Source organism: Cucurbita pepo, chromosome LG06, assembly GCF_002806865.2.
Source record: "Cucurbita pepo subsp. pepo cultivar mu-cu-16 chromosome LG06, ASM280686v2, whole genome shotgun sequence".
NCBI classification, from domain to species: Eukaryota; Viridiplantae; Streptophyta; class Magnoliopsida; order Cucurbitales; family Cucurbitaceae; genus Cucurbita; species Cucurbita pepo.
Window position 1 is genome coordinate 8,140,829 of NC_036643.1, and position 27,244 is coordinate 8,168,072.

General features: G+C 38.2%; 2 protein-coding genes and 1 non-coding gene across 5 annotated transcripts; 1 reads left to right on the forward strand and 2 right to left on the reverse strand.

The window, feature by feature from the left end:
* The first annotated feature begins 2,598 nt into the window (after nt 1-2,598).
* Nucleotides 2,599-2,679, forward strand: TRNAL-AAG. The gene has a single exon. It is a non-coding gene; the product is annotated as a tRNA-Leu (tRNA).
* A 2,919-nt stretch (nt 2,680-5,598) lies between these two features.
* On the reverse strand, nt 5,599-11,564 carry LOC111797114 (probable serine/threonine-protein kinase At1g54610). Of its 2 annotated transcripts, none has more exons than XM_023680015.1 (8): nt 10,897-11,564; nt 8,701-8,985; nt 8,417-8,604; nt 7,074-7,197; nt 6,782-7,003; nt 6,609-6,700; nt 6,418-6,520; nt 5,599-6,112 (listed from the first exon to the last, which is right to left on the reverse strand). In XM_023680015.1, exons 1-8 carry the CDS (start codon nt 11,218-11,220, stop codon nt 5,714-5,716), a joined length of 1,737 nt encoding a protein of 578 aa, XP_023535783.1. In that variant the 5' UTR covers nt 11,221-11,564; the 3' UTR covers nt 5,599-5,713. The 2 variants fall into 2 exon arrangements, with proteins under 2 accessions (XP_023535783.1, XP_023535782.1); XM_023680014.1 differs by having other exon boundaries at nt 6,418-6,532.
* Nucleotides 11,565-15,323: 3,759 nt separating this feature from the next.
* On the reverse strand, nt 15,324-25,678 carry LOC111797734 (probable ethanolamine kinase). Of its 2 annotated transcripts, none has more exons than XM_023680844.1 (11): nt 25,512-25,678; nt 25,112-25,203; nt 24,869-24,975; nt 23,239-23,344; nt 18,004-18,126; nt 17,799-17,890; nt 17,599-17,683; nt 16,973-17,078; nt 16,814-16,880; nt 15,733-15,825; nt 15,324-15,632 (listed from the first exon to the last, which is right to left on the reverse strand). In XM_023680844.1, exons 1-11 carry the CDS (start codon nt 25,652-25,654, stop codon nt 15,516-15,518), a joined length of 1,131 nt encoding a protein of 376 aa, XP_023536612.1. In that variant the 5' UTR covers nt 25,655-25,678; the 3' UTR covers nt 15,324-15,515. The 2 variants fall into 2 exon arrangements, with proteins under 2 accessions (XP_023536612.1, XP_023536613.1); XM_023680845.1 differs by having other exon boundaries at nt 25,048-25,203; nt 25,512-25,645.
* Nucleotides 25,679-27,244: the final 1,566 nt, after the last annotated feature.

The window sequence follows — 27,244 nt, forward strand, 5'->3', positions numbered from 1 at the left end:
ACTACAGCCTACATCCCACAGCAAAATAGAGTGGCCGAACGCAAAAATCGCATTGTGATGAACTAGGTAAGAGCTATGCTGACAGAGAAGAAAGTGCCTAAAAATTTTAGCCTGAAGCAGTCAAGTGGACGATTCACATTTTGAATCGATCATCCACTCTTGCAGTAAAAGACATGACACCAGAACAGGCTTGGAGCGGAGTGAAACCATCAATAGATTATTTCAGAGTTTTTGGATGTGTGGGACATGTTCATATTCCATATGTCAAGAGAAGCAAACTGGATGTGTAACATGTGTTTTATTTGAAGTTAGCAGCAAATCCAAAGGCTATAGAGTGTTTGATCCAACTACAAATAAAATTATAGTAAGTCGTAGCTTTCGAGAAAATCGTGAATGGGATTGGAAATTTTTTTAAGGTGAACTAAAATTGGACTGGGAGAAAATATTAAAATTGATGAGAACACAGTCGAAGAAGGAGAAATCACGGAGGAAATGCATAGAACTGGTTGCTGAAACAATTGAACCAGTTGCTAAAATCGAAGGAGGAGAAATCACGAAAGAAACGACTGAACCGGTTGCTGAAACAATTGAACCAGTTGCTGAAAACAATTTTCCAATAGCTGTTGCACCAGATTTGACAATAAGGGAGGGAAGAAATTGACATTCACCTATATGGCTAGTAGATTATAATTCCGGTGAACGCTTATCTGAAGAGGAGGAAGAAAATATGGCATTTTTTTATGACTTCAGATCTTGTGAATTTTGAGGAAGTTGTCAAAAAGTCCAAAATGAAGATTGGCTATGGACGAAGAAATCAAATCCATAGAAAAGAAAAAAAAAAGAAATTCGGTAAGAAAATTTAAGGGAAGATCGGAANAAATGAATTTATAAGACCAAGCTAAAAGAATTTGGAGAAGTTGATAAATACAAAGCCAGATTGGTTGTAAGAGGCTACACACAATAGAATGGAACCAAAAAGGTTGAAAACTGTATCAGTTAGATGTCAAATTAGCTTATATGGCGAGTTAAAAGAATATATTTTTGTTGAATCACCAAAAGGCTATGGGAAAAAAGGAAGTAAGAATATGGTGTACAAACTCCAAAAGACTCTCTACGGACTAAAACAAGCACCTAGAACCTGGTTTAGTCGAATAGAATCCTCCTTCATCAACGAAGGATTCAAAAACAGTTCCAGTGAGCAAACACTCTTCATCAAGAGGAAGGGAGGTAAAATTCTTATTGTAAGCATTTATGTTGACGATCTTTTATTTACTGGAGATGATGAAGAATTATTGGAGGAGTTTAAACGTTCCATGAAGAAAGAGTTTGATATGACTGGCTTAGGTCATATGAGATTTTTTTTCTTGGAATAGAGGTAATACAAATATTAGATGATATTTTTATATGTCAAAGAAATATGCGGCTGAAGTTTTAAATCGATTTGGCATAAAGAATTACAATTCTGCTTGTAATCCCATTGTTCTAGAAAAGCAAATTGGCAAAGATGAAAATGGTGCAAAAGTAGATATAACTTTGTATAAACAAATAGCAGGAAGTCTGATGTATCTCACAGCTACTCGTCTGAATCTCATGTTTGTTGTAAGTTTGATTAGTCGTTTTATGGTATGTCCAACACAACAACATTTTGCAGCAGCTAAAAGGGTTTTAAGGTACTTGAAAGGTACAGTAGACTATGGTGTATTTTATAGAAAGGGAGGAGGTAGCGATTTAATTGGATTTACTGATAGTGACTATGTCAGAGTATGGAAGATAGCAAGAGTACTTCAGACTATGTGTTTATGATGAGTGGAGGAGAAGTAGTTTGGTCTTCTCGTAAGCCGCTTATAGTCACCTTATTAACCACAGATGCTGAGTCTGTTGTTGTAGTGTCTGTGTATGTCAAGCTGTTTGGATAAGGAGGATACTCAAAGAGATTGGTCACTCTCAAATAGAAGAAACAAAGCTAATGTGTCATAATACTTCAATTCAGTTCTGCATACCTTCCAAAAATATGACAAACCCTCTAAAATTAGAAGCATTTTAGAAGTTGGGTAAAGAACTTGTGTGCACAGTTTTTCTAACTTGAACTAGATCGTTTCTTTTGGAGAGAGTATTTTTAGGTATTTAGCTTAACTATTTTGCAAGATCTGTGGTGGGTTAGTTTCTATTTCTCGTTATTTGCAAAGCTATAATACTAAGTTCAGTATTCAATAATATCATCACTTGAAACTCCAATTGTCTATGTTTCTGGCTTGGCTTAGTTATTTTTCCGTAAAAAACTAAGAGCCTACAAAATTTACTTTTTATACAATTTATAATAATTATCAAATACAAATAATACGTCACCCTCGTCCATTGATAATTGAAGAATAGGGTCTGCGGAATTGAAATTCCATTTTATGTTTTCAAATTTGTAACGACTCCACTTTTTATTTTGAAAAACAGTTACCACTACATGCATGTCATAACTACTATCATGGACATAAGTTCATTTCAAACATAATCATAAAAACAACATAATTGAAAATAAAAAGTTTTGAACGAGTTGAATCAATTCTCTCTTAATATTTGAACATATAGGTCATTGGCAACTTCAAAGTTGAGATGGCCGAGTTGGTCTAAGGCGCCAGATTAAGGTTCTGGTCCGAAAGGGCGTGGATTCAAATCCCACTCTCAATAATTTAATTTATGTTTTTTTTTTATTAGCACTAATGTCCGATGCGGTGGGGTGACACCTTTGATAGTGTCGGCAAGTGTTATTTATCGTGGGTGGACTTTTCATAGTGTTACCTCTCAATGGAGAATAGGTTGTGACTCTCACATATCGACATATAAGGATACACCCATCCGACCCTCTTCAAGCCACATGAGGGCCTAAATAGACAAAATACATGATGCGATGGAGGCAACAAATAGACAAGATGGACAAAGACCAGGCTTTATGGCTTAAGAGAGCTACCCTGTGGCACGTAGGTGTATCACAATCAAGGTGAGTGTTGCGAGATGAGTGTCTTAGATAACTTCATTTGAAATAGGTCTTTCAAGGTTAGTGTCGGATGCCACGGGTGTGCTAACATTGCGCCACGCCCATGTGTCAAAATTTGGTATACGCACCCATTATCCTATATGGAGTCTGTAAATGATATGACATGAACACTGAAGGGCCAAATGCCTCGATCAAACTAGATGGATGGATGTTCAGGATGTCTCGATGATATGAACAACACATGGGTTTGTTCTTGATGGGCATGATCAAATGAGCTTCGATAGCCGAAGGCATCCCAAGACTTGGGATGACATCAAAATATGTTGGTTGTAATAATTAAGAACCAAGATGAGAATATAAGATACGGCGTTGCATGTGTCAGACCTTGGCCCCAAGTAGAGGTAAGGTTGAGTCTAATGACTTGGCCTAGTGTAGAGGCTTGTTGGATAGAGTCGTAGGCGATTGAAGATCAATGAATTGGCTACGTATATGGCCAAATAAGTTTAGATTTTGCATGAATTGCCTCTTGCCTCATCTAAAGTGGGTACTTCGCCATCTAAAACTCTAGGAGTGTTTTAATCGTACTTACCCTCTCAACATACACGTACATATAGGGTCAATGGTTCAAATTATTACAAGTTCAAAAGACAGAAAGAGACCACGAGAATACACTATTACAAGTTCAAATTATTTAAAATATGTGAAATGCATGATTTAAAAGACAAGTATGAAAGGAAATCTAGACTCGTGACTCCCCAAAGTCAACAGCCCATGTGCAACTCCGTCTCGAACATTACATCATGCTCTATCTGAAAAGAAAATCAAAGTAGTAGGGTTGAGTATATAAAATACATTTAGTAAGTAACTTGCTTATAGCTCTTAGTTTGTTCTCGAGTATTACGAAACTGTCTTACTCTTTCTTACGAGTTTGACATTTCTCTAAGGTTCTTTAGGTCTCCTGAATTTTCATCGTCATAGTTCTATATTGTAAGTCCTCAAGGTGCAACCCCAGCGTCAGTCATAAGTTCTCATAAGATTCATGCACACTATGATTCTACCAACTGTTTAGGTACTACTGCAGACCGCTTCCACTCTTGACCGGTTCGCTAAGAGGAAATTAATTGAAAAACTCCATAATAATCCCAAAAGAGTATAGTCCAAAATTGAGTCAGGTTTACAATTAAGGACAAGTTGGCGAACCCTTAATCGTCCCCCATATAACCACATAAATAATCACGTCCACGAATAAACTAACTATCAAGGGATTACTACATGTCCATACCAGTAATGATAGGTTCACTAAGAGGAAATTAACTAGCAAACTTCCTAATAATCTCCACAAAGTAAAATCACAAACCATAAGCAAGTTTTATAGTTATCTAGACCCTTGATAATCGAGTCAGGTTTACGATTAGAAGCTAGTTGTCCCCGTTTAATCGCATAAAATCACATTCACATAAATCATGAATAGACACATAGCATAGTGACCTAAACATGGATACCTAGTAATGGTTTCAGTTTCACTTGAATCAGAGCTCAATTCATGTATTTTTCGAAAAACATGCATCGTAATGTTTAACATGCTCTTACATACATCAAATCAACTCATTACAACAATGCACTATCTATTGCTGACTGATGAAGAGAAATCAGAGTCCTTTGATGAGGTCCCATAGGTGGGAGATTCAACCATATGGATATGTACGACTCTAGCAAGAGCACATATGGATATATCTACACTATAGATGGACTAACAATGAGTTGGATGTCCAAGCTTCAGAACTATGTTGCTCTTTCCTCTACTGAGACTAAGTACGTGGCAATAGTTGAAGCTGAAAAGAAGATGATACGAAGGACAAATTATCTAAAAGAATTAGGAAAGAAGCAATGTAGAAGATTCTTTATACAGATAATCATAGTGTCGTACAAATGGTGAAGAACCCAATCTATCATGCAAGACCAAACACATCAAAAAACAATACATCGTGTTGCTTACTTATAGTTTAGTGAATGGCTATAGTAAATGAATTAAGGTAACTCCAAATTCCTAACCTTTATTTAACTTCGTAGTACTTAAACGAACATCTTTGATGAAGAGATCGAAGCCTATTAAGGTCATATGTGAGCTAACGAAGAAAGAAACTATCGAGTGTAAATTTTGAGTTTGGACCCGAGAGAAGCACATGCTAAAAAAACTGAGTAACGGTCAATATTTTTCAAAATTTTCGTGGGGAATGATCAAGGTTGATGATTAAGAATGGAATGTCGAATAAAACGAGTATATAAAACAGTAAAAAAAGTACTTAAAATCGAACCTCTAATCTCGAAACCCTAATCCAAAGGTGGGCAGGCTGGTAAACAGAAAAGATAACTCTTCCCGAGGCTCCCGCCGACGTATTTGGACTCCCTAACGTTACCGTCAACCGCCACACACACACACACATATATATATACATACACATACATATATACATATATATATATCTATATATATATATGTGTGTATATCTATATATACATACACATACATATATACATATATATATATATCTACACATATATATATATATATGTGTGTATAGATATATATAACATCAAGGATCAAACAACAATAACATCAAGGCTTTGCTCTCTATTTAAGCTCCGCCAATTATTTCAGTTTCCATTAATATTAATTCATAGAACAGAAAAATCAGCTAAAAGGAGTATATGATCTTACACATAAGCCTAATCATCAACAGCATATAATTTCAAATGCTCTTTTCTCGCCAAGTTCCTGAAATCTCTGGTTGACACCGACCTCCGAATCTGACCAGAGATATGCGTATCACGGTCTTCGATGTTAAACGTTGAGTATCTTCTCGACTTGGGTAACGGAGGCAAATTGAGGTTGTTGGTAGCCTCAAGATGGCCTTCGGTTCGTGACGGTTTCTTATTAGATGTGGTTGGAGATGGCAAGAAGTTAGAGCTCCCCTTTCCTGATCCTCCCCTGTTAACGCTCGAGGAGGTGCTCGTCGTAGTACTCCCTTTTCGCCCTCCTCCCGTGTTAGCACTTGAGGAGGTGCTCGTTGTAGTACTCCCTCGATCTTCGGTTTGTTCGTCAGCATCGACCATTTGCCGTGAATGCTAAAATAACAACAACGTCATTACATACAATCAAGGTGGTTGCCATGACATCCTCTTTGGGCTTTCCCTTAAGATTTTTAAAACGCAGTCTACTAGGGAGAGGTTTCCACACCCTTATAAAGAATGTTTCGTCCCTTTCTCCAACCGATGTGGGATCTCACGTGCTTTGTAGCATAAAGTAGTTTCCATTTTTTTTATTTCTTATCGACCTAACTCAATCGTAGCTATATAATTTTGGGGATATGCTGAAAAGTTCGTAAGGAACGGAGTCAAAGGCGGGTCAAACTCACATAAGCAGAGCATACCTGTTTGCGAATGTTCGACTCTTGTGGTTTTTCAGCAGCTAAATCTTTCCTCCGACGCCCTTGGTGTGTAGAAGAACGCCTTGTCACTTTAGAATTCTTGCACCTGTAAATTGATCTACGTAAATAAAAACGTCTCAAAAAACCGAAAAACTACAAGATTTTTCACTTATTTCCAACAACAGACAACTTACTTCGGCTGATTCGTTTGATTCGGTTCATCGGGCTCACTATGGATAACAGGAAGACCCGAAACGTCACATGCCAATGGGCTTGTGTAAAAGAACTGCAAAAGCATATAGTTCAGGTACATTGTTATACAACTTTGCTACCTAAAGAAGCTTAGATTCTAAGTTGGACTTTATACTTCATTCTCGAGAGCTAACGACGCAGAACCCCGATATGAAGGCTCTAAAGCAAGTAGAGTGCTTAGGAGGCCTAAAGACGAGGACGGCAGATGCTTAAACGATTCTCGGAGACTAGGTCGATACGACTGCGGCGGCTTGAAACTCGGTGATAGCTTGAGTTTTCTCCAATATTCCTCAGATGGTGTTCCACATACCTTGAAAATTTTGTGGAGTTGTTCAACCTGATTCAACAATAGAATAGTTTTATCATAATACATAGTTCAACATGGCTTGAATTATAATGAACTTCACCTCTGTTCGACCGGGCAGAATCGGCCTCCCCGTAAACATTTCGGCCAAGAGGCATCCAGCACTCCATAGATCAATGCCGACTCCATAATCTGTAGAACCTAACAATAGCTCCGGAGCTCGATACCTGTTAAGAATATAAATAAAAATCTAAACAGACCATAATCTATCGAGTATCGAACATAGTATCGATCGAAGTTGATACTCATGAACCAAATTGATATCTAAGAACGCACATGAGGGATGTGTTAAGAATAGACATGAAAAAGAATGAGTGTTGTTAGGAATCACGACTCCCCACGATGATATGATATTGTCCACTTTGAGCTTGAGCATAAGCTCTCGTGGGTTTACTTTTGGTTTCCCCAAAAGGTCTCGTACCAATGGAGATGTTATTCCTTACGATCAATCTCTTAATTAGCCAATGTGGGACTCTCTCCCGACAACCCTCAACAATCTTCCCCTCGAATAAAGTACACCATAGAGCCTCCCCTGAGGCCTATATAGCCCTCGAACAGCCTCCCACCCCTTAATTTCTCTGGAGCTCTCGAACAAAATACACCCTTTGTTCGACACTTGAGTCACTTTTGACTACACCTTCGAAGCTCACAACTTCTTTGTTCGACATTTGAAGATTCTATCAACATAGCTAAATTAAGGGCATGGCTCTGATACCATATTTGGAATCACGACTCTCCACAATGATATGATATTGTCCACTTTGAGCATAAGCTCTCGTGGCTTTGCTTTTGGTTTCCCCAAAAGGCCTCATACCAATGGAGATGTATTCCTTACTTGTAAACTCATGATTAACCCCTTAATTAGCCAATGTGGGACACTCTCCCGACAATCCTCAACAATCTTCCCCTCGAACAAAGTACACCATAGAGCCTCTCCTGAGGCCTAAGTAGCCCTCGAGCAGCCTCCCTCCCCTTAATCGAGGCTCGACTCCTCTCTCTGGAGCTCTCGAACAAAATACACCCTTTGTATGACACTCGAGTCACTTTTGACTACACCTTCGAAGCTCACAACTTCTTTGTTCGACATTTGAAGATTCTATTAACATGGCTAAATTAAGGCTAAATTAAGGGCATAGCTCTGATACCATGTTCGGAATCACGACTCTCCACAATAATATGATAGTCCACTTTGAGCATATAAGCTCTTATGGCTTTACTTTTGGATTCTCCAAAAGGCCTCGTACCAATGGAGATGTATTCCTTACGTATAAACCTATGACCAAACCTTTAATTAACTGACGTGAGACTCCTCTCCGAACAATCCTCAACAAGTACCCCCGAACCTATCAACTTAAGCGGTTGAATTCAAGGGTGATTTAACAATACCAAAGTGTCACAACACGATTTGTAAGATGTCTCTTTGGACCGAAAAAATTAGCAAGCCCAAAGTCACCAATCTTCAGCATCCCGTTTTTGTCGATTAACAGGTTCGATCCTTTGATATCACGGTGTAGTATCCCCTTATCGTGGCAATGCTTCAGACCACAGAGTAGCTGATGCATATAGCATTTGACCTGCACAAAGAGTTAATACAACAGAACTAATAAACGGCGGAAAATTTGCATACGAAACGCCCGAACTGTCATCGTAATGTACTGAAGAGAACTAACCTGAGGCTCTGTAAGCCGTGCTCCGGGGCGAGAAATAACCCGGGCCAAATCAGTCTGCATAAACTCGAAAACAAGATAAAGACTGAACTGCATTCTTGAGGTGGCTAATCCTTCAAGTTTGACAATGTTGGGGTGATCCAATTTCAGTAATATCATAATTTCTCTTGCCATGAACTTCACACTCTCAGGCTCTGTTGTATCAAAACGGACCTTCTTAAGGGCAACAATCTTTCCACTTTCCCTATCTCGAGCTTTGTACACATTGCTGTAACTTCCTTGGCCTACCTATTACATAAACGTTTCAAAACTATCATAGATATTCATCAATAAATTACGGAGATCTTCGAAACATATAATTTTGTTGCAATTGATACCATTTAGAGGTATTAACGTGAGAGAATTGATAAGGAATCAACCCGAGGGAAAGCTCTGATACAAAATGATAAGGAATCACTACAAGGGAAGTAAGATTCGGACTACCTTGATAATCGAATATCTCAAGGTAAGAACACTTGTGTAACGGCCCAGATCCACTGCTAGCAGATATTGTCCTCTTTGGGCTTTCCCTTTCGGGCTTCCCCTCAAGGCTTTAAAACGCGTCTGCTAGGGGAAGGTTTCCACACCCTTATAAATGGTGGTTTTTTCTCCTCCCCAACCAATGTGGGGCATCACAATCCACCCCCCTTCGGGGCCCAGCGTCCTCACTGGCACTCTTTCCTTCCTCCAATCGATGTGGGACCGCCCCCAAATCCACCCCCCTTTTAAGGCCCAGCGTCCTTACTGGCACACCGCCTCGTGTCTGCCCTCCTTTGGGGAACAACGAGAAGGCTGGCACATCGTCTTGTGTCTGGCTCTGATACCATTTGTAATGGCCCAAATCCACCACTAGCAGATATTTTCCTCTTTGGGCTTTCCCTTTCAGGCTTCCCCTCAAGACTTTAAAACGCATTTGCTAAAGGAAGGTTTCCACCCCCTTATAAATGGTGGTTTGTTCTCCTCCCCAACCAATGTGGGACATCACAACTTGAATGAGATTCGAATCACTCTACCAGCAAGATTGATCATGTCAAGCTTGAATGATTCTAAAAAAGCAACCTAAACTACATAGAATTGTATAGAAACTTAGCCTTTGGCTAAGGAAAGGTAACAACACTTAGCCTTAATGATAATAGAACAACCTAAACCTACCGCTAGTAGATATTGTCCTTTTTGGGTTTTCCCTTTTGGGCTTCCCCTCAAGATTTTAAAACGTGTCTACTATAGAGAGGGTCTAGCCCTACTCCGACCAGTGCCTCGCACTGTCTGGCGACTGGCTCTGATACCCTTTGTAACAGCCCAAGCCCACCGCTAGCGGATATCGTCCTCTTTGGGCTTTCCTTTTCGGGGTTCCCCTCAAGGTTGCCCTCAAGATTTTAAAACGTGTCTACTATAGAGAGGGTCTAGCCCTACTCCGACCAGTGCCTCGCACTGTCTGGTGACTGGCTCTGATACCCTTTGTAACAGCCCAAGCCCACCGCTAGCGGATATCGTCCTCTTTGGGCTTTCCTTTTCGGGGTTCCCCTCAAGGTTGCCCTCAAGATTTTAAAACGTGTCTACTATAGAGAGGGTCTAGCCCTACTCCGACCAGTGCCTCGCACTGTCTGGTGACTGGCTCTGATACCCTTTGTAACAGCCCAAGCCCACCGCTAGCGGATATCGTCCTCTTTGGACTTTCCTTTTCGGGGTTCCCCTCAAGGTTGTTAAAACGCGTCTACTAAGGAGAGGTTTCCACACCCTTATAAGGAATGTTTCGTTCTCCACTCCAACAAATGTGGGATTTCACAGATAAGGAATCACTCCAAGGGAAAGTAAAATTTCAATTACCTTGTTGATCAAATATCTCAAGGCAAGAACACTTTATTGAGATTCGAATCACTCCACAAGCAAGATCGATCATGTAAGCTTAAATGCTTCTAAACGTGCAATCTAAACTACATACAATTACAAAGAACATCCCTAAATCATAGAAGACATCACATTTGCAGTTCTAAACTTTCAAGAACCTCGTAAATCCCAAATGCCAAACACTCATAACCTACAGGGTCAACACAATCATATCCTCAAAACCTACAATATCATTGCAATTAAACAGAGAATCCAATTTCAAGGAAGACAATTAAACAGACACTAGATTTTGAGCTAAAAAAGAAAGACAACCTTATCAAGCTTATCATAGGCCTCCACACTCTTGGGAACCAAGCCAGCCAACACATGCTTAGGAATATTGCTAGTAAGCCATTTGGGCCATCCATCCACCACCACCTCACTCTTCTCCAAACCTAATCCGCCATTACCGCCGCCGCCATCACCACCGTGGGAGTTCACTGCTTCAGACGCCTCCCTGTTGACAAATCTCCTCTGCGCCGCTGGCCTCCGATGAGCCTTAAAATCCCCAGTCCCAACATACCCATTTTCCAATTTCAGGCTCTGAATTCCCCCATTGGGTGAATTCATCGAATGCTTCGCTTGCGCGCAGCCCATCGATTTGGGGGAGAAAATTAGGGTTTGGAATTTGGGGAAAAGGGGATGATGAGAAGCATTTGGAGTGATGGATATGGATGGGGAAAAGAAGACAAGCTTGGCTGTCCATGGCCGGCACTTTAGAGATCTTCTTCATAGCTTTCTCCGCTCAATGAGTAAAGAGGATTGTAGGGAACAACTTTTGTTCATTGATAATTTTGAGAGAGAATCGAAAGCGGAAATTGCCGTGCTGGGATTTGAGAGAAAAATGGAATGATGAATGATCGAATCCAATGATGGCGGATGATGATGACGCTAATTTGATAATGGCGCAGGCAAGTCACTCGGCTCTGGGACGAAATGAGGGTTTTGGAACGATAATGTTTGTTTAATCCACTTCTCTATTTATAATCAAATAAATTAGAACTATATGGAAATAGTAATAAATAGAGAGAACAATACATATTTATGGTAATTAGGTAAATATCTAGATATTTGTATGTCGAATCGGGATCAACTAGGACATAAATAAAGCATTGGGTCGAACTCTTCTTTGGTATCAAGGTAATAGCTATGAATAGTCATCGACTCCCCGGGAAAGGGTAGAAGAATGGGACCTATTATGGGACATACAATGCGTTACAGACGTATGATCATTACGCTTCAACTGAGTTATTCTATTCCACTTCTTAGAAAGAAAAGAACTTGAATCAAAATACTTAATAGCATGGCGATGTATTTATACAAAACTTCTACCCGAGCACACGCAATGGAGCCGTAGACAGTCAAGTAAAATCCAATCCACAAAATAATTTGATCTATGGACAACATCGTTGTGGTAAAGGTCCCGCAAGCTGAGCATCGGATTTGAACAAACGTGAAGCTTGGATTTGAAAAATTCAAAGAGAGGTCGAGAAACACTTTTCATGAAGATGTCAACAACCTGGTTCGAAGGAGACGTAAAGAAACACTCTCTTGCCCATCGAAAACTGTAAAGGGATCGTCGCTTAGCGGCGATGCTGCCTTGGCTTAGGCGAGAATATGTCTAACCCATGAAAAGGGATTATCGCTCAGTGACGATGTTGCCTTGGCTCCAGTGATAATATTTCTAACCCAAGAAGTAGAAGGGGGAACCTAGAGCAAGGGACAAAAACAATGTTGAAGCTGGAAGAGTCGCCACAGTGGGTGAAGAAGCCAATTTTGGCGAGAAGGGAGGCCGCGACTTGGTTGGCAAAGAGGCCAGTGCAGCACTCAGATTTCGAAAGTAAATCTCTATAGAAGGTCGATAGCCTTCTCGAGATTCTGTATATTTTCGATGAGAATGTTGATGAGGATCATGAGGTTAGGGTTTTTGTGAACGTTGAAGAGAAGATTGGGAAGAAAATGAAAGAGGGTATATTGGTTGAGGGAAAATAGATTGGGTTAGAAAAGGTGAGGTTGTATGTACAAAGTATGACGAAAGGTGATTTAGAGGTCAAAAGAGTGGAGCCGAAAAGTCAATCGGGTCCGTTAGCAGCAGCCATGGCGACTGCCCCTGTGGCGTCAAAACCAGCAGTGGTGGTGGAGAAAAATAATAGAATATTTAAAAGCAAAAGCCGAAAAGGGCTCTAATACCATGAGAATATTTGCTTAATCCACGGCACCTAGATGGTATGTGAATGTTCTCTATTTATAATCAAATAAATTACAAGTATATGAAAATAGTAATAAATGAAGATAACAATACATAGAAAGATACCTATGATACAAGAGTCAAATAGGACAAAATCAAACTTACATGTGTCGGCCACACGCCGGGGGAAGTTCTAGTCCCAGGCATCACGTGCGAGTACTTTCTACAGTCACGGGTTAGGTGTTCCGATTCGGGTTGTGGATCAGAATTGGGTCGGCACACAGGTTGTGGGTCGGAGCATAGGTTGCAAATGTCGCGTGTTGCGGGTCACTCCATTCGACGTCTGATATGTGTCCGGTGGCTAATGGTGCACGTGGAGCCTCTCGCCGATTACATGGCATGCCGTCATCTTCTCTCTCCTCCTAACAGAAACAATACAATTTTTTTTATTAGTTTTTCGTCGTTTGTCTCATTTTCATATCTCTCGATTTTGAATTCAAACCGAGATGATTTCTTCATCGAAGTTTTAGATCGTATTACAACCTACATCCTGATATTTTTTTTCTTGAATTTTACTTCAACACAGAAAGAGATATTAGCAATGGAAGAAGGTCACTTACCGTTCTTGGACGGTTCTTGGATTTCCGCTTTTGGATCAGCATCTTGGCCAAACTTCTTCGCGGATCTTATGGAGAATCCTTCCTAGAAGAATATTTCAACGTCTTGATTCTTGAGAGAAGTCTCAGATTTAAGGGAAGAAAGTTGATAAACTTACCTAACTCTTTGTTTCTTGAGTGTTCTTGGTCTTGAGAGGTGTTTAGTTGGTCACTTTATATACATAGTTGTTTCTCTTATTCTAAGGAAGAGAGAGTAAGAAAATCCATTGAAAGGATATTTGAAGGTAATAATGAAAGAGTTATGAATAATTTCTTTTAGAGATTTGCTAATAGAAATTATAAAACAATTATGGAAGTAATCATTATGCATGACCCTCGAAAGAAGTTAAAATGAGCTAAAATTCACCATAAAATTCAAAATTTATCTATTTAATCTCTTTTAGCCGAATTTTCCTCTACGCGAAACGAAATTTAGAAAACTTGGTGATACGGCCATGAGAAGGTTGTGATATGGCCACAAACGTTTCGTGATGATATTATCACAATTATGTTCTTTAGAAAAATTGGTGAAATGGGCATGAGAGGTTGCAATATGCCCACAAATGTTTCATCATAATAGAGTAACACTAATATTTTCGGAAAATTTGGCCATATGGCCATGAGAGGGTGCCGATTCGGTCTCTTATGTTTCTTAACGACATGGTCACAACTTGACGATATAGCCAATAGATGAAAATTATGTAAGAAAAGTTTTCATGTATGGTCTACTTGCGTATTTACATTTTTCGTCCACAATAGTAAAGTCACTTACTATGTATTTTTATAATACTAAACCCGAAAAGAAATCAAGGTCAAAGTTTAAACCACTCACACTAGTTCGACCTATAGAAAAGATCATGATAAGGACGGATTATTATAAATTTATAATAACTTATTTAATACATTTTTATTTCAATTTTACAAATAAAAGTTGATTAAAGTAATAAATTACTTATTTACTAAAATTATTAATTAATTAGCTAACAATTGACATAATCATTAATTAATTAGGATGAGTTAACTTAATAAATGTTTGTCAATAATTATAACTCATTAGTTATTGAACGTTTATTTGGACTAATTTTAATTAGCTAATTTATATATCATAACTTTACAGCATAATTGTAATTAATAACAATGAACTAATTGACTTGCTATTTACTAATTGGGAGACAAAAACATTGTTTTCACTTTTGTCTCTCATCCAAACTATGTTCTATGCCAAAAATATTAAATAGAGAAAATTCATTTAAAATCTGTTATAACGGGAAACCTGTTGAGGATTATTGGGAGGGAGACCCACGTTAACTAATTTACATAATGATCATGGATTTATAAGTAAGGAATACATCTCCATTGGTACGAGGCCTTTTAGAAAAGCCCAAAACAAAGTCATGAGAACTTATGCTCATCAATTCCTTACGATATCCCCGCTTCAAGGGAACTGCACCCTACTATACTAGACTATACCTGTGGATACCATTGTGGAAATCTGTGATTCCTAACCTAGTATCATAGTCATACCCTTAATTTATGTCTATAGAATCCTCAAATGTCAAACAAAGAAGTTGTGAGCCTCGAAGGTGTAGTGAAAAGTGACTCAAGTGTCGAACAAAGGGTGTACTTTGTTCGAGGGCTCCGTAGGCCCCTCAAGGGAGGCTCTATAATGTACTTTGTTCGACATGAGTTTATAAGTAAAAAATACATCTCCATTGGTATGAGGTATTTTGGAGAAGCCCAAAGCAAAGCTACGAGAACTAGCCACAAGAACTTATGTTCAAAGTGGACAATATCATACCATTGTGGAGATCCATGATTCCTAACAAATCCTTCTAAAAACTTCTAAGAACTGACCATGAAAACAAATTTACGTAATAGATTATTTGAAGTTTATGACGAATTATCAGAGTAAAAATACCACTTTACAACAGATCAAGTAAAGAATGAGAAATCAAACCTGCCTCTATGTTTATGGAGTTGATACAAACTGATTGTTGATACTACCACACCCCCCATTGTATTATCTATGCAGGTCCACGACCCGATCCTCATCGAGCAAGGAAAGATCTCGCCAAAGAGCAATATGTTTCTTTATTCTTTTTATACTCGTTGTAACGGAGGAAGAAATAACGAAGGTAATCGAAATCAATTGGAGACATCCTTGCCTAAAAAGTATAATAAAGTGAATGAACATAGAACATAGAACATAGAACATAGAACATTTGGGTCAAATAGTATGGAAGGTCAATGGATGAAGTAAGATACCTGTATAAGCGCCCATAAAGCCCAATACAAGTGTGAAGCCAGCATGAATGTGTTTGACTCCACGTAGAGAGCTTCAAGATCTTCTTGGGAAACCTTTCACGAAAATACAGTAGTTCAAATTAGTATAGAAAATGATTGCTAAAAAGTACAATGTCTCTGCAGATCCTCGAAGCGTCAGAGTACTAATATCTTCTGGTACTCGTACATTTACATAAGAGAACGAAAAGGAAAAAAGATTACTGCCTAGGGTAGAGTACCAATTCAGTTTAAGCAAAGAATTGGAAGCCCATAACGTTAGAAACCATGACTTTCTACAATGGTATAATATTGTCTACTTTAAGTATAAGGTCTCATGGGTTTGCTTTTGGTTTCCCCAAAAAGCCTCATACCAATGGAAATGTATTCCTTACTCTTATTTAGTCGATGTGGGACTTTTCTCCCAACAATCCTCAACAATCCTTCCCTCATACAAAGTACAGCCATAGAGCCTCCCCTGAGGCCTACGGAACTCTCGAACAGTCTTTCCTTAATCGAGGCTTGACTCCTTCTCTGGAGCCCTCAAACAAAATACACCATTTGTTCGACACTCAAGTCACTTTTGACTACACTTTTGAGGCTCACAACTTCTTTGATCGGCATTTGAGGATTCTATTGACATGGTTAAGTTAAAGGCATGGCTCCGATACCATGTTAGAAACCATGGACCTCCACAATAGTATGATATTGTCCACTTTGAGCATAAGCTCTCATGGCTTTGCTTTTGGCTTCCCGAAAAAGCCTCATAACAATAGAGATGTATTCCTTACTCTTAATTAGCCAATGTGGGACTTCTCTCCCAACAATCCTCAACATAAAATGCATGAAAAAGAATTAAAGAGAAGAAGATTCGTGAGGATGAGCATAAAACCTCAATCCTACAGCGTATGGTGTTGAGGCTCAAAGTAAGATAAGGAAAGCGTTCATGGCAGGGGTCATCATGGGTTGATGAAAATGTCTACCAGATTCTAGACTTTTTAAACATACATCAACAGAATGCATGAATCTTTGAGCTAAAATGAAATGAGTATTTCTGTCAACGCACCTCGTCTGGTTCTTCAGGTTGTAAATAATGCCTGAAGAAATGATACTGTTCCTCCTTGGACGGATAACTGCTCAGCAATTGATAAAACTATAGTCAAACTCCAATTTTCCTATATTTTAGACGGAAAATTTACAGATGAAAAGAAGATTAAGAACCTACCAGCTGTAGTCACAGTCGTAGCCTGCATATTCATTGAAGTGATTACCAATGTCGAAGCCTCTGTAATTGTATGATCCATACTCGAAATCAATGAAGTAGAGTCGTTCTGCATGTTAGTAAGATGAGTAAGATGAGCAATATGAGGTCAATATGATGAGAATCATATTGGGGGAAAGCAGAGAAGTCAACTAAAGTTCACAGCCAATCCTTGGTCGTCAAGTTCCCTCTCAGCCTAGTGAGGGAATCAAATTGCTAACCAGAAGAAGATCCACATTCGAAGTCCTAACGTCCACATTACTACCATTATATCTTACTCCGACATCTCATAAGTTGTTCATTCTCAACAGTCAAAGACATGCTAATGCCCCTTGCACAACTATTTGGAAAGTATAAAAGATCTTATTTAATATCCTTAATATTTGCAATATGAAAGCACATCTTCATAATTCATATCATAAGGGAATAATAATAATATGGAAAATGGAGAAGGATATATAGACGAGAGTACATGAGAGAGCGGGGGGAGTACATATATATTGTTATATGAGAGAAGAAAGCAATGTATGGTAATGGAGAATTTGAAGGAATCAAGGGAAGAAGTGGAATGTAGCATTATAGGTGGTTACCTTCTTCCTCATTTAGCATTAGGTTCCCAGAAAGCAGGTCATTGTGAGAAAACACAACGGGTGCATTAAGGAGGCTTGTTAGTTCCTGTTCAATCAAGTTGCATCAATAAACAGACTCTTTTCCAAAGCAGATGGTCACTCAAAAAATAGTCAAAAGCTATTACAAAGAATCAATAAAATGGCTCTATGCAAGAGAATACCTTAATCTCAAGTATTTCATTGTGAATTTCCGTAAAAGAAATTGAATCGAATATACATTGCTTCTCGGTATCATCAAATTGCAGTGCAGAGGCTGAAAGTCAACAATGAGAAACGTGAAAACCAGTTCAAAAGAAAATAGAATATTCAACTGCATGAGGGGTCCTCTGACCAGAAGATGCTTGTTATTGGTTGAAGAAAAATAACCTTTCCCGTAACATTTTAAAATATCGTTCCATAACTGAGGTTCTGTAGAACCTGGAATATACACTTTGTGGAATTTATTAAGCTGTTTAGCAATTTCTGCAGCTAGCTCTGGCTTTCTTAAATCTGCAAAACCAAGCAAAATTAACAGAATATTTGTTATTAATCATAGGATTCAAAAGATTCTCCCATAGAGAAAAAAAAAAAAAAAAATAGGACATGACACATGAAAACGTGAGAGATTGAAGGGGGAAGCAGTTCCAAGATAAACATACAAGCAACTCTATTGAAAGTAAAAAAGATGGATGAAAAATTAAGGGTTAAAAGATCCCAAATTGATGTTCACACTAAATCAGGATATAGCTCGGTTTAGTCCAGGTTATAATGAACTAAGCCAATTGGTCTTGTCTAATCAACCTCCAATGCAAATCAATATTCATTGTAAACGCAAATAATGCATCTTAAACTATCCTACACAACATTACTTCAAGTCTGATGAAACCACACATCTCCTAAGACAGGCTATCATTCTCCCAACTCCAAACAATGTCCTTCAGCCCAATCAAGAGCTAGTTTTAAAAAACAACAAAGTTTTAATTGAACAAATAAAAAGAGACTAATGCTCAAGGATACGAGCTCTAAAAGGTATATAGGAAGTATGTCTGGTAAAGAGAAAACAAATAAAAGATAAAATAAAGAACACCGTAGGAAATTATGAGAGCGTCTTGGGCAATGCAAAGCAGCAGACAAAAGGATCCCTCCAACAGATAAAACTTCATAAATAATGCAAAAGGAACTGCTAAGAGAAGGAGAAGACTCCCAACAAAGGGCCAAACTTACAGCTTAGAAGCTAGGGAGCCTTGAATGCGGAGACTTGAAACTAACGTTAAAACAGACTTAACATGGTGCTGATTGAGGATTCAAAAAGACTTTCAATAGAGAGCCAAACTCGCAGCTTAGAATTTTTGAAGCCTTGAATGAGATGGAGACTAGAAATTGACGTCAAAACAAACTGACTCGGTGCTTGTGCTATTTGGATGTTGCCTTGGGATGATCTAGTTACTGCCTCGAGGTGAAGAGTAAGCTCTAGTTGTTAGTAGTAGACATTGAAGGGATGCTCAAGTGTGAAACTTTGTTTGAGGGAAGGAGTGTTTAGAGAAAACAAATTCTCATATTGACCAAGGAAAGGAGAGCTCGATGTAAGGACAATTATCTCCATTAATATGAAGCCCTTTGGGTGGTTCCAAAAGTGACGTCGTGAGGGTTTAAGCCCAAAGCAGACAGTATAATACTATTGTGCAGTTGTAGCAGCATCCACATAACTTCACCTGTTGGACGGTTCATTTATCTCATAAAGAGAAATTGGATCTATTCTAGGAGACATCTTAAAAGGGAAATTGTCCAAATAATGGCAAGCCTCAAAAGACTAAAGAAATTCTTTAGTATTTCCCGCAAACAATTCCATCCATGTTTAACAACCCCAGCAGGCACATTGATCAACTTTCGTCCTCCAAAATGATGCCACACAAAACAAACAACTTGCTAACCATTTGACAGAGTTGAATTTGGAGAGACGGGAGGTGTCAACCTCATCATATCTTGTTTAAAGAAACAAGCTTGCTTTGGAAGCTGCTATAGTTCAACTAAAGTGTCGTCAACCCCATCAAATATCTGAGGGAGAAGGGAGTTACCTAGTTGTACTTCACATTTCAACATATAGAACATATCAACTTCATACCAAATGCAAAAACAATTATCACATATACAACGGCTTCAAACCTCCATAATTTGGGATCAACTTAATAATATAAAAACACAAAATAACCACGAACAAAATCTAAAAAAAACTAGATTAATCGAACACTGGATAGAATAGTAGGCTGGAGGCAAGAAAATTTTGGGTGAAGGGAGGAAACACGAGAACATAGAGGGTTGATCCATGGAATAGAAGTGAGGATTATTATCTCCATTGGTACGAGGCCTTTTGGATGGTTCTAAAAGCAAAGTTACGAGAGCTTATGCTCAAAATGGACAATATCATACCATTGTAGAGATATGTGGAGGGGTCTTTTTTGTCTTTATCAAATTGGTATTAGAGTAAAAGGCCTTGTATTCGAACTCCTGTAACCCTTGTAATATCATTTCCTCCTGAATTAATATTGATTCCATTTGTTTGGTCTTTCACAAATTTTCATGCCCACAAGTAACGAGTGTTGAAATATTGATATAATTAAATATAATGCATCCTATTAGTTTAAGATTGTGGGTATAGCGGTGACTTAACAAAAAGTATTTTCCTTAAAAAAAAGTGTTTTTCTTACCTTGAAAGAGATGGTTGTTACATTCCTTGTGTTAGGTGCAAACAAACTCCAACATTGGCTAGGGAAGGGGCAAGTCTATGATGTGACTGACGACAATTATATTTATTAGTATGTGACTTTTAAGGTAGTTCCAAACGTAAAGTCATGAGGATTTATGTCCACCGTGGACAACATCATCCCATTGTGAAGATATATGGAGGTCTTTTTCCTTATTAATTGGAATCAACCTAGCTGTGTTGGTGAGATCCTTAGTGATTTCGAACAAAATTAGTGAGCCATTGTAGATGAATCCCTAGATTGGACAAGAAGTGCTTGTGATGTATTAAGCAAGTAGAACTTTATCAAATTAGATGGACTTGGATGGGAGAGTCCTATCAGATCTGGTTGATTGATAGAAGGAGAATCTTTATTTGAAGAGAGGAGATTAAGAATGTGATAGTGATCGACACCAAGTATTATCAAACAATGTGATTTGTAGTCAGTGCTCTATCTAGCTTTGCTCTAGGCCTTGATAAGAACAAACTCTTGTAGGTAATTGAGAGTGGATGGATGAAGGGAGGCTCAAGGGTGGTACTTGGTTTGAAGGGAAGATTGTTAGGTGCAAACAAAGTCCCACATGGAGAAGTTTGGAGATGATATACACCCTTTGATCGACTTCCTCCCTGTTGTACCAAAACCCTTGGTATTGAGGATTAAATCAAGAAGATTTCAATCCATTTTGTCAAAAGCATTTTCAATATCAATTTAAACCACAATGCCCTTTTTCTTCTTCTTGAAACATACCTCCGCCACTTCATTGGCAATCAATCAGGCATCAACAATTTGTCTACCCACCACAAAAGCTGATCGGTAATTAGTAACGGTGGAGAGGACTTTTTTGAGTTGTTCCAAAAGGACTCTAGCAATGATCTTGTAAAGGTAAGAGATGAGGCTAATAGGTATATAATCCCTGACTTCTCATGCGTCCATCCTTTTTGGTATAAGGCAAATGTAAAAATGTAAAAATCTGCATTAAAATCATTCATCATTGAAGTAGGGACTGAGGGGTCAGTTACCTTTTACCGTGTATAATAGAGTGGATATGCCTCACTAAAACTGTTTCTTACTTCCTCAAGAATCAGGAATAAGGGGTTGAAAGCCACTGAAGGATCGTGAAGAGACTTTTCTTTAATTATTGCATTTACATCAACAGACGTTACATTAATACCACATTCTTCAATTGGCAGATCATTAATCGTAGACGTACTGTAGATGAAGGAATCTCCTTATAAGTAATGACTGGTCATCAAGCAGCCCTTGGTCATTTAAACACATCAACCAATCATAAGTCATTGATGTATAATCTCTAACCTTCCGAATTTAATATGGCTGGAATCTCATCAATTTTTTCATATGTAGGGCCTTTTCACCTTTACTTGCTGACTTAACCCTTAAAAATCCAAGGAATTCGAAAAGTCACTCTCAGTCAACTTCCTATTAAAAAATAGAGGATCAAAGGAAGGATCAAAATTCCTACTTTCATATAAGCTTCAGAGATATAACAAGACCTCCAACGTGTTATGCTACCGCTTCAAAAGTGCCTTTCTTCCAACTGATAAAGGTAAATTTTTAATTGATATCCAACCTCCATGCTCTTCAACAAGATCTGAGTGAAATTGTTCTTCTCTTGAACACTTTTCTATCATCAAATGAAATTTCCTAAGAGTTTCCATCTTCCATTTGATCCTTAATCTTTTAGAAATCTTCCTTCATCCATGTTGAGCAATGCTTTATCGACCATAAAAGGCTTGATCAAAACAGTGACCTCAAGAAATAACAAATAATTCAGTAAAACTCATGTTCACCACTTCATGATCATTTCTTAGCCAAATTGGTTGAGAAGATTTTAAAACTATTAAGATTTTTCAATTGGACATTGGGCCTCAGATTTCCGTTCACCATCTCCACATAACTTCTGGAGACTGGAGTTGACAGACTCCTTAACCATGGGCAGCTTAGGCAGATTCTGTGATTTCTGAAATTATTCTTCATACTTCTTTAGGAAGTCATTTAACATACCCCATAAAATGAGCCAACCTTTTTTAGAAATTTCCACAAAGACTTGACTAAGCTTTCTTCCAAGCTCCTGATGATCGCTAAACTGCACACTCAGTGCTCCAACCTAGAGAAGATCTTATTCATAAGCGAGTTGTACCAAATTCATCCCCGGGGATTACCAGCTTGTTGGCCATGTCTTCAACAAAGAAGCTGTCATTCTCTAACCAGCATAAATACTTATTGTTTACACAATAGCTCCTTAAATCCTTCACTCAAAAGAAGGGTAAACCAGAAACATAACTTAAAAAAGAAACTAAGACCTGATGCTCAACTTGGAAGCCGAAATCAGATAAAACTGTTTAAACTTGGATGCAGAAACTGATGAATCGGTTGAAGATCCAGTAGCTAATAAAATCCAAGATCAAAGGATGAACACCTAACTTAAATGCAGAAACTGATGAAGAAAAACCGGGGTTGAAGGGAAAAAGGAGAGGTGGGGGTTGGGGGGGGGAGGAGGCGCGGGGTGCTGTGAGCATGAAGTACTTAAAGAATAAACTGGTTCTAAACCAATCAAGGGCTATTTGAATTATTACTATTGAAAAAATTAAGATTCTCAAGTGAAATGTTCAAAACCCAACCGACATATTGCTGGACGTGAAAAACAAATTTTAGACCAAGATCTAACTATTAAAATGTACATATTAGTATTGAATTAATATTTCATTTCCTGTCTCTAATAGATCTTAACTACAAAGCTTTCAACGTGGCCACTCTTAGATGAAATGCTACATAATGATGCAACTATCTTCTATATTGAATGTTTCAACTGTATTGTGTGTAAATAAGGTCTACATCAGACAGATTCTCAATGCCTTCTTACCTGATGGTTCTAGCGTACGTGCATGAATAAATGACTGCACCATGCCATTTTTAAAAACTCCAAGAAGCTTGGCACCAAATCCTGCAGCTGAAAGATATTTGATTGCCTAATACAAGATTTCATGAGATTACGGAGTGAAGCCAAGTGAAAAATAAAAAAACTAGTTGCATTATTTGGACAATCAAATTCAAGATAAGAATAAAAAATACATGGTTGTATTATATAGATTGCACACTAGATTTCATGAAATCCACACAAACTTTCTTGAATCCTCTTGGTTCAAGACCATGCAAGTAAGGGAAGTAAGATCATAATAGTAGTAGGAAAAATCATTAAGAAAGTAAAATGGAACAAAAGACAAGGAAATTATGAATGAGAGAAAGAAGATCATGATTTAAGAGATCCAGGCCTACACTACACCCTCTGAGCAACAAGTCCAATCAAGTTTCAAAATCTTGAAAGTCGCAAGATCCAACCCCAGGCAATTCGCGCCTCTCTGTGTCAGGAACAGGATTTCCCACACAAAGAAGATAACTTAGACTCAATTACAGAGAGAAAAACAACTGGCACTCTCTTTAGCAAATATGAATTGATTACAGAGAAGAAGTCTTCAATACTTGTATGCACGCATAAAACAAAAACGAACAGAATACGACCTACCTTAAGAGCTGTATATAGATCACCCAGAACACCAAAATCAATTTTGCTAATCAGATGATTCACAAAACAATAATAATAATAACCACTTCGTAGATGTTGGTTCAGTACTCAATTGCCAATGGTAAAAAAAAGTTAGATATATACATATGAATTCTGAACCAATATAGATCAGGCTTGAGCACAATAGATTTCTTCTGTCAAAGCTACAGTTTTTGATTGTCATGTACACATGAACGAACACCAAATGTACAGCATGAGAATATTTTCAAACATAGCTGAATTTTAGTTTACTTATTACGTACGTTGATTAAATAGTGGCTAATTATGGTCATAAAGTATGAAGGTTACAACTCTTGAAATATTTCATGCAAGGTTAAGGGTTTTCATTATGAGGCTATATAAAGCATGTATGTTATATTTGTAAAGGAGACTTGGAAAATGTAGCAAAAAGAGCATTTATACTTTCCTTTAGTCAATGACTCATTTTCTTTGCAAGTTTAGATTGCATGTTTAGAATCATTCAAGCTTGACATGATCAAATCTTGCTTGTGGAGTGATTCGAATCTCAAACAAGTGTTCTTGCCTTGAAATATTTGATCAACAAGATAATCCGAGTTTTACTTTTTCCTTGGGGTGAAATCAAATTAATGGGGGAGTTTTAGCATTTGTGAACTAGGGATTGCAAATCCAGGCGCTTACGAGGGTTCTTAGATTCAACTAGCTAGAGTTTCCATATCACATTAAGAACAAAACCTATATATCACCTTTAGAACGGTTAGCTTTCGATTCACAGAGTGCGTGGCTAGATTGCTTTAGGGTTGACTATGCTAAAAGATGAAACACCATGACAGCAAAGGAAAACGAGTTGCCGACGTTAAGAACAACGACTAAAACCAAACACTACACGAAACGTACACAATAAACGGATATTTTCACACTAAATAATCGATCAAGAAGCGATGCAAGTCACCTGAAGTTCCCGATCACGATTAATAACATAATCCGTGTTAGGTCCATATAGTCTGACGGTGATGGAAACGTTACTACCATTTTCCTCCTCCACTGTAACCTTAAGCACTGCAAAAGTCCACAAAAAAATCCATTCACATAATAGAAATCCACAAGCAACGAAGAAACAATAGCCACAACCTCGAACACAGCCTTGCCGTAATCTAATTGAACGAAGAAATCCATTGTGTAAGCGAACACTCACGCTGATTCGTGATCCCACCGGAGACCGTTTCAACAGAGAACCGAGAATCATCCAGCTCCGACCACTGCTTGAACAGATCCTTACACATCTCGCTGCAAGAAAATCAAGAAACCGATTCAGAACAAAAACATTCAAACAAACTGAAACCAAACAGAAAAAAAAAAAAAAAAAAAAAAANACAAAAACAAAAAACAAGAAGCGCTGTTCGTCTTTCTCCGAGAAGCACTGTTCGTCTTGCTTCGAGAAGCTAGGAGATGACATCATCAAATTCAAAACAAAAAACAAAAAACAAGAAGCACTGTTCATCTTGCTTCCAGTTCATCGAAAACACAACAGAAATAGACGCCATAAACAATCCGTATGTGGAAACAAGAAAAAGAGGAACCGAACCAATACGAACATTATGCGAGGGATCATGGCGGGAAGAGGAAGATAATGGTCGACGGACAGAGTCGATAACTGATACGACTCGGTGTTGCCATCTCCATTTCCTACAGATTCTTCCACATCCACCAAGCCATTGTCGATCTTCTCAGCCCCCATGATCTCTCAATCTTTTTTTTTTTTTTTTTTTTTTTTTTTTTTTTTTTTTNTTTTTTTTTTTTTTTTTTTTTTTTTTTGGATTCAGCTATGAATCAACGCAAGAACAAAAGAACATAGATTCACGAACTTTTCTTGGAGATTTGAAAGCGCAATATTAATGGGAACATGTGCTCCTTCATCAACGGTTCTGTTTGCTGTATTATCATAGCGACGATTCTCCACCGCACGATTAAAAATGTGTTTAACTTATTTGACTGTTATTGCTAAACTTTATTGTTATAATCGTCACATTAATGCGACCCAATTATTAAATTATTCAAAATATCTTACGACTTATGAAATTAGTTTCATTTATATTTCCAACTTAAAATTGTTCATTTTAACCGTTACGGTTTGAAGTTTGTTACAAAACCGTTCGGGAATCTTTTGTCATTATATTCAAAAACACTATCTCCATTGGTATTAGCGCGTTCGGGAAAACTAAAAGAAAACCCATGAGAGTTTATATTACTATGGAGATCCTTTATTCCGGTCAATTGGCATAAGAGTAACATTGGTATAAGTTGTCTAATCTCTTGAAATTCTTAGAGACGTCATTAATAAAGTTGTTTAAACGAAATCACTGTCATCCGTGCAGAGTCGTTTTAACCTTTACCTGAAATATAAGGGGAAATACTCGGTATGTAATCCCATTGTTGGGAGTCAGGTGATGCAATCGCACACATACATGATGGGACCCATTTTTTTTAAAACAACATAGCATGACTTTGAGCTCTTTTCAATCTAGACACGGTTGGATGTGCGGTATTTCCCCACACATGGACCCACCAGGCAGACTTATATACGTACCCGTAAACCTAGCTCGTTAGACTAAACATGTTGACACGTCACCGGACACCATAGAAGGAAAGACCCACATGATATCGAAAGGTACGCGTCCATACTAACATAACATAAAGGAGATCCTTTATTCTGGTCAATTGGCATCAGAGTAACATAAACGAAATCACTGTCATCCGTGCAGAGTCATTTTAACCTTTACCTGAAATATAAGGGGAAATAATCAGGACGTAACTCCACTGTTGGAAGTTAGGTGATGCAATCGCACAGACATGATGGGACGTATCTTTTTTTAAAACAACATAACATGACTTTGAGCTCGAAGACACGGTTGGATGTGTGGTATTTCCCCACACATGGCCCACGCAAGCGCACATGGACCCACCAGGCAGGCTTGTATACGTACCCCTGAGCCTAGCTCGTTGGATTAAACACGTTGACATGTCACCGAATACCATAGAAAGAAGGGCTCACATGATATCATAACGAACGTGAATATCGAAAGGTACGCGTTCATACTAACATAACATAAAGGAGAAGTATCCCAATGTACATGACATACATAAATATATGAGGTCCCGATGACTTAAAATCATAGCATATAATAAGAGTAATTTCGTTATTCCCTTCATTCATGACGTAGTATACGTATGAGTCATGTATGCATAACATAGCATCATAGGTCATCACATAACATACACAGCATAACATAACATTTCTAATTATGACGTATGCAAGGGTCACAGGGCA

What these genes read in the sequence shown, in the direction of transcription:
- LOC111797114 (XM_023680014.1), bottom strand. Translation starts at nt 11,220, where the DNA reads ATGGGCTGCGCGCAAGCGAAGCATTCGATGAATTCACCCAATGGGGGA. An exon ending in CGTTAGCTCTCGAGAATGAA is followed by an intron (nt 6,701 to 6,781) that starts GTATAAAGTCCA and finishes ATGCTTTTGCAG; the next exon opens with TTCTTTTACACAAGCCCATT. An exon ending in AATCAAACGAATCAGCCGAA is followed by an intron (nt 6,533 to 6,608) that starts GTAAGTTGTCTG and finishes TTATTTACGTAG; the next exon opens with ATCAATTTACAGGTGCAAGA.
- LOC111797734 (XM_023680844.1), bottom strand. Translation starts at nt 25,654, where the DNA reads ATGGGGGCTGAGAAGATCGACAATGGCTTGGTGGATGTGGAAGAATCT. An exon ending in AATGCTAAATGAGGAAGAAG is followed by an intron (nt 17,079 to 17,598) that starts GTAACCACCTAT and finishes ACTAACATGCAG; the next exon opens with AACGACTCTACTTCATTGAT. An exon ending in AACCTGAAGAACCAGACGAG is followed by an intron (nt 15,826 to 16,813) that starts GTGCGTTGACAG and finishes TTTTCGTGAAAG; the next exon opens with GTTTCCCAAGAAGATCTTGA.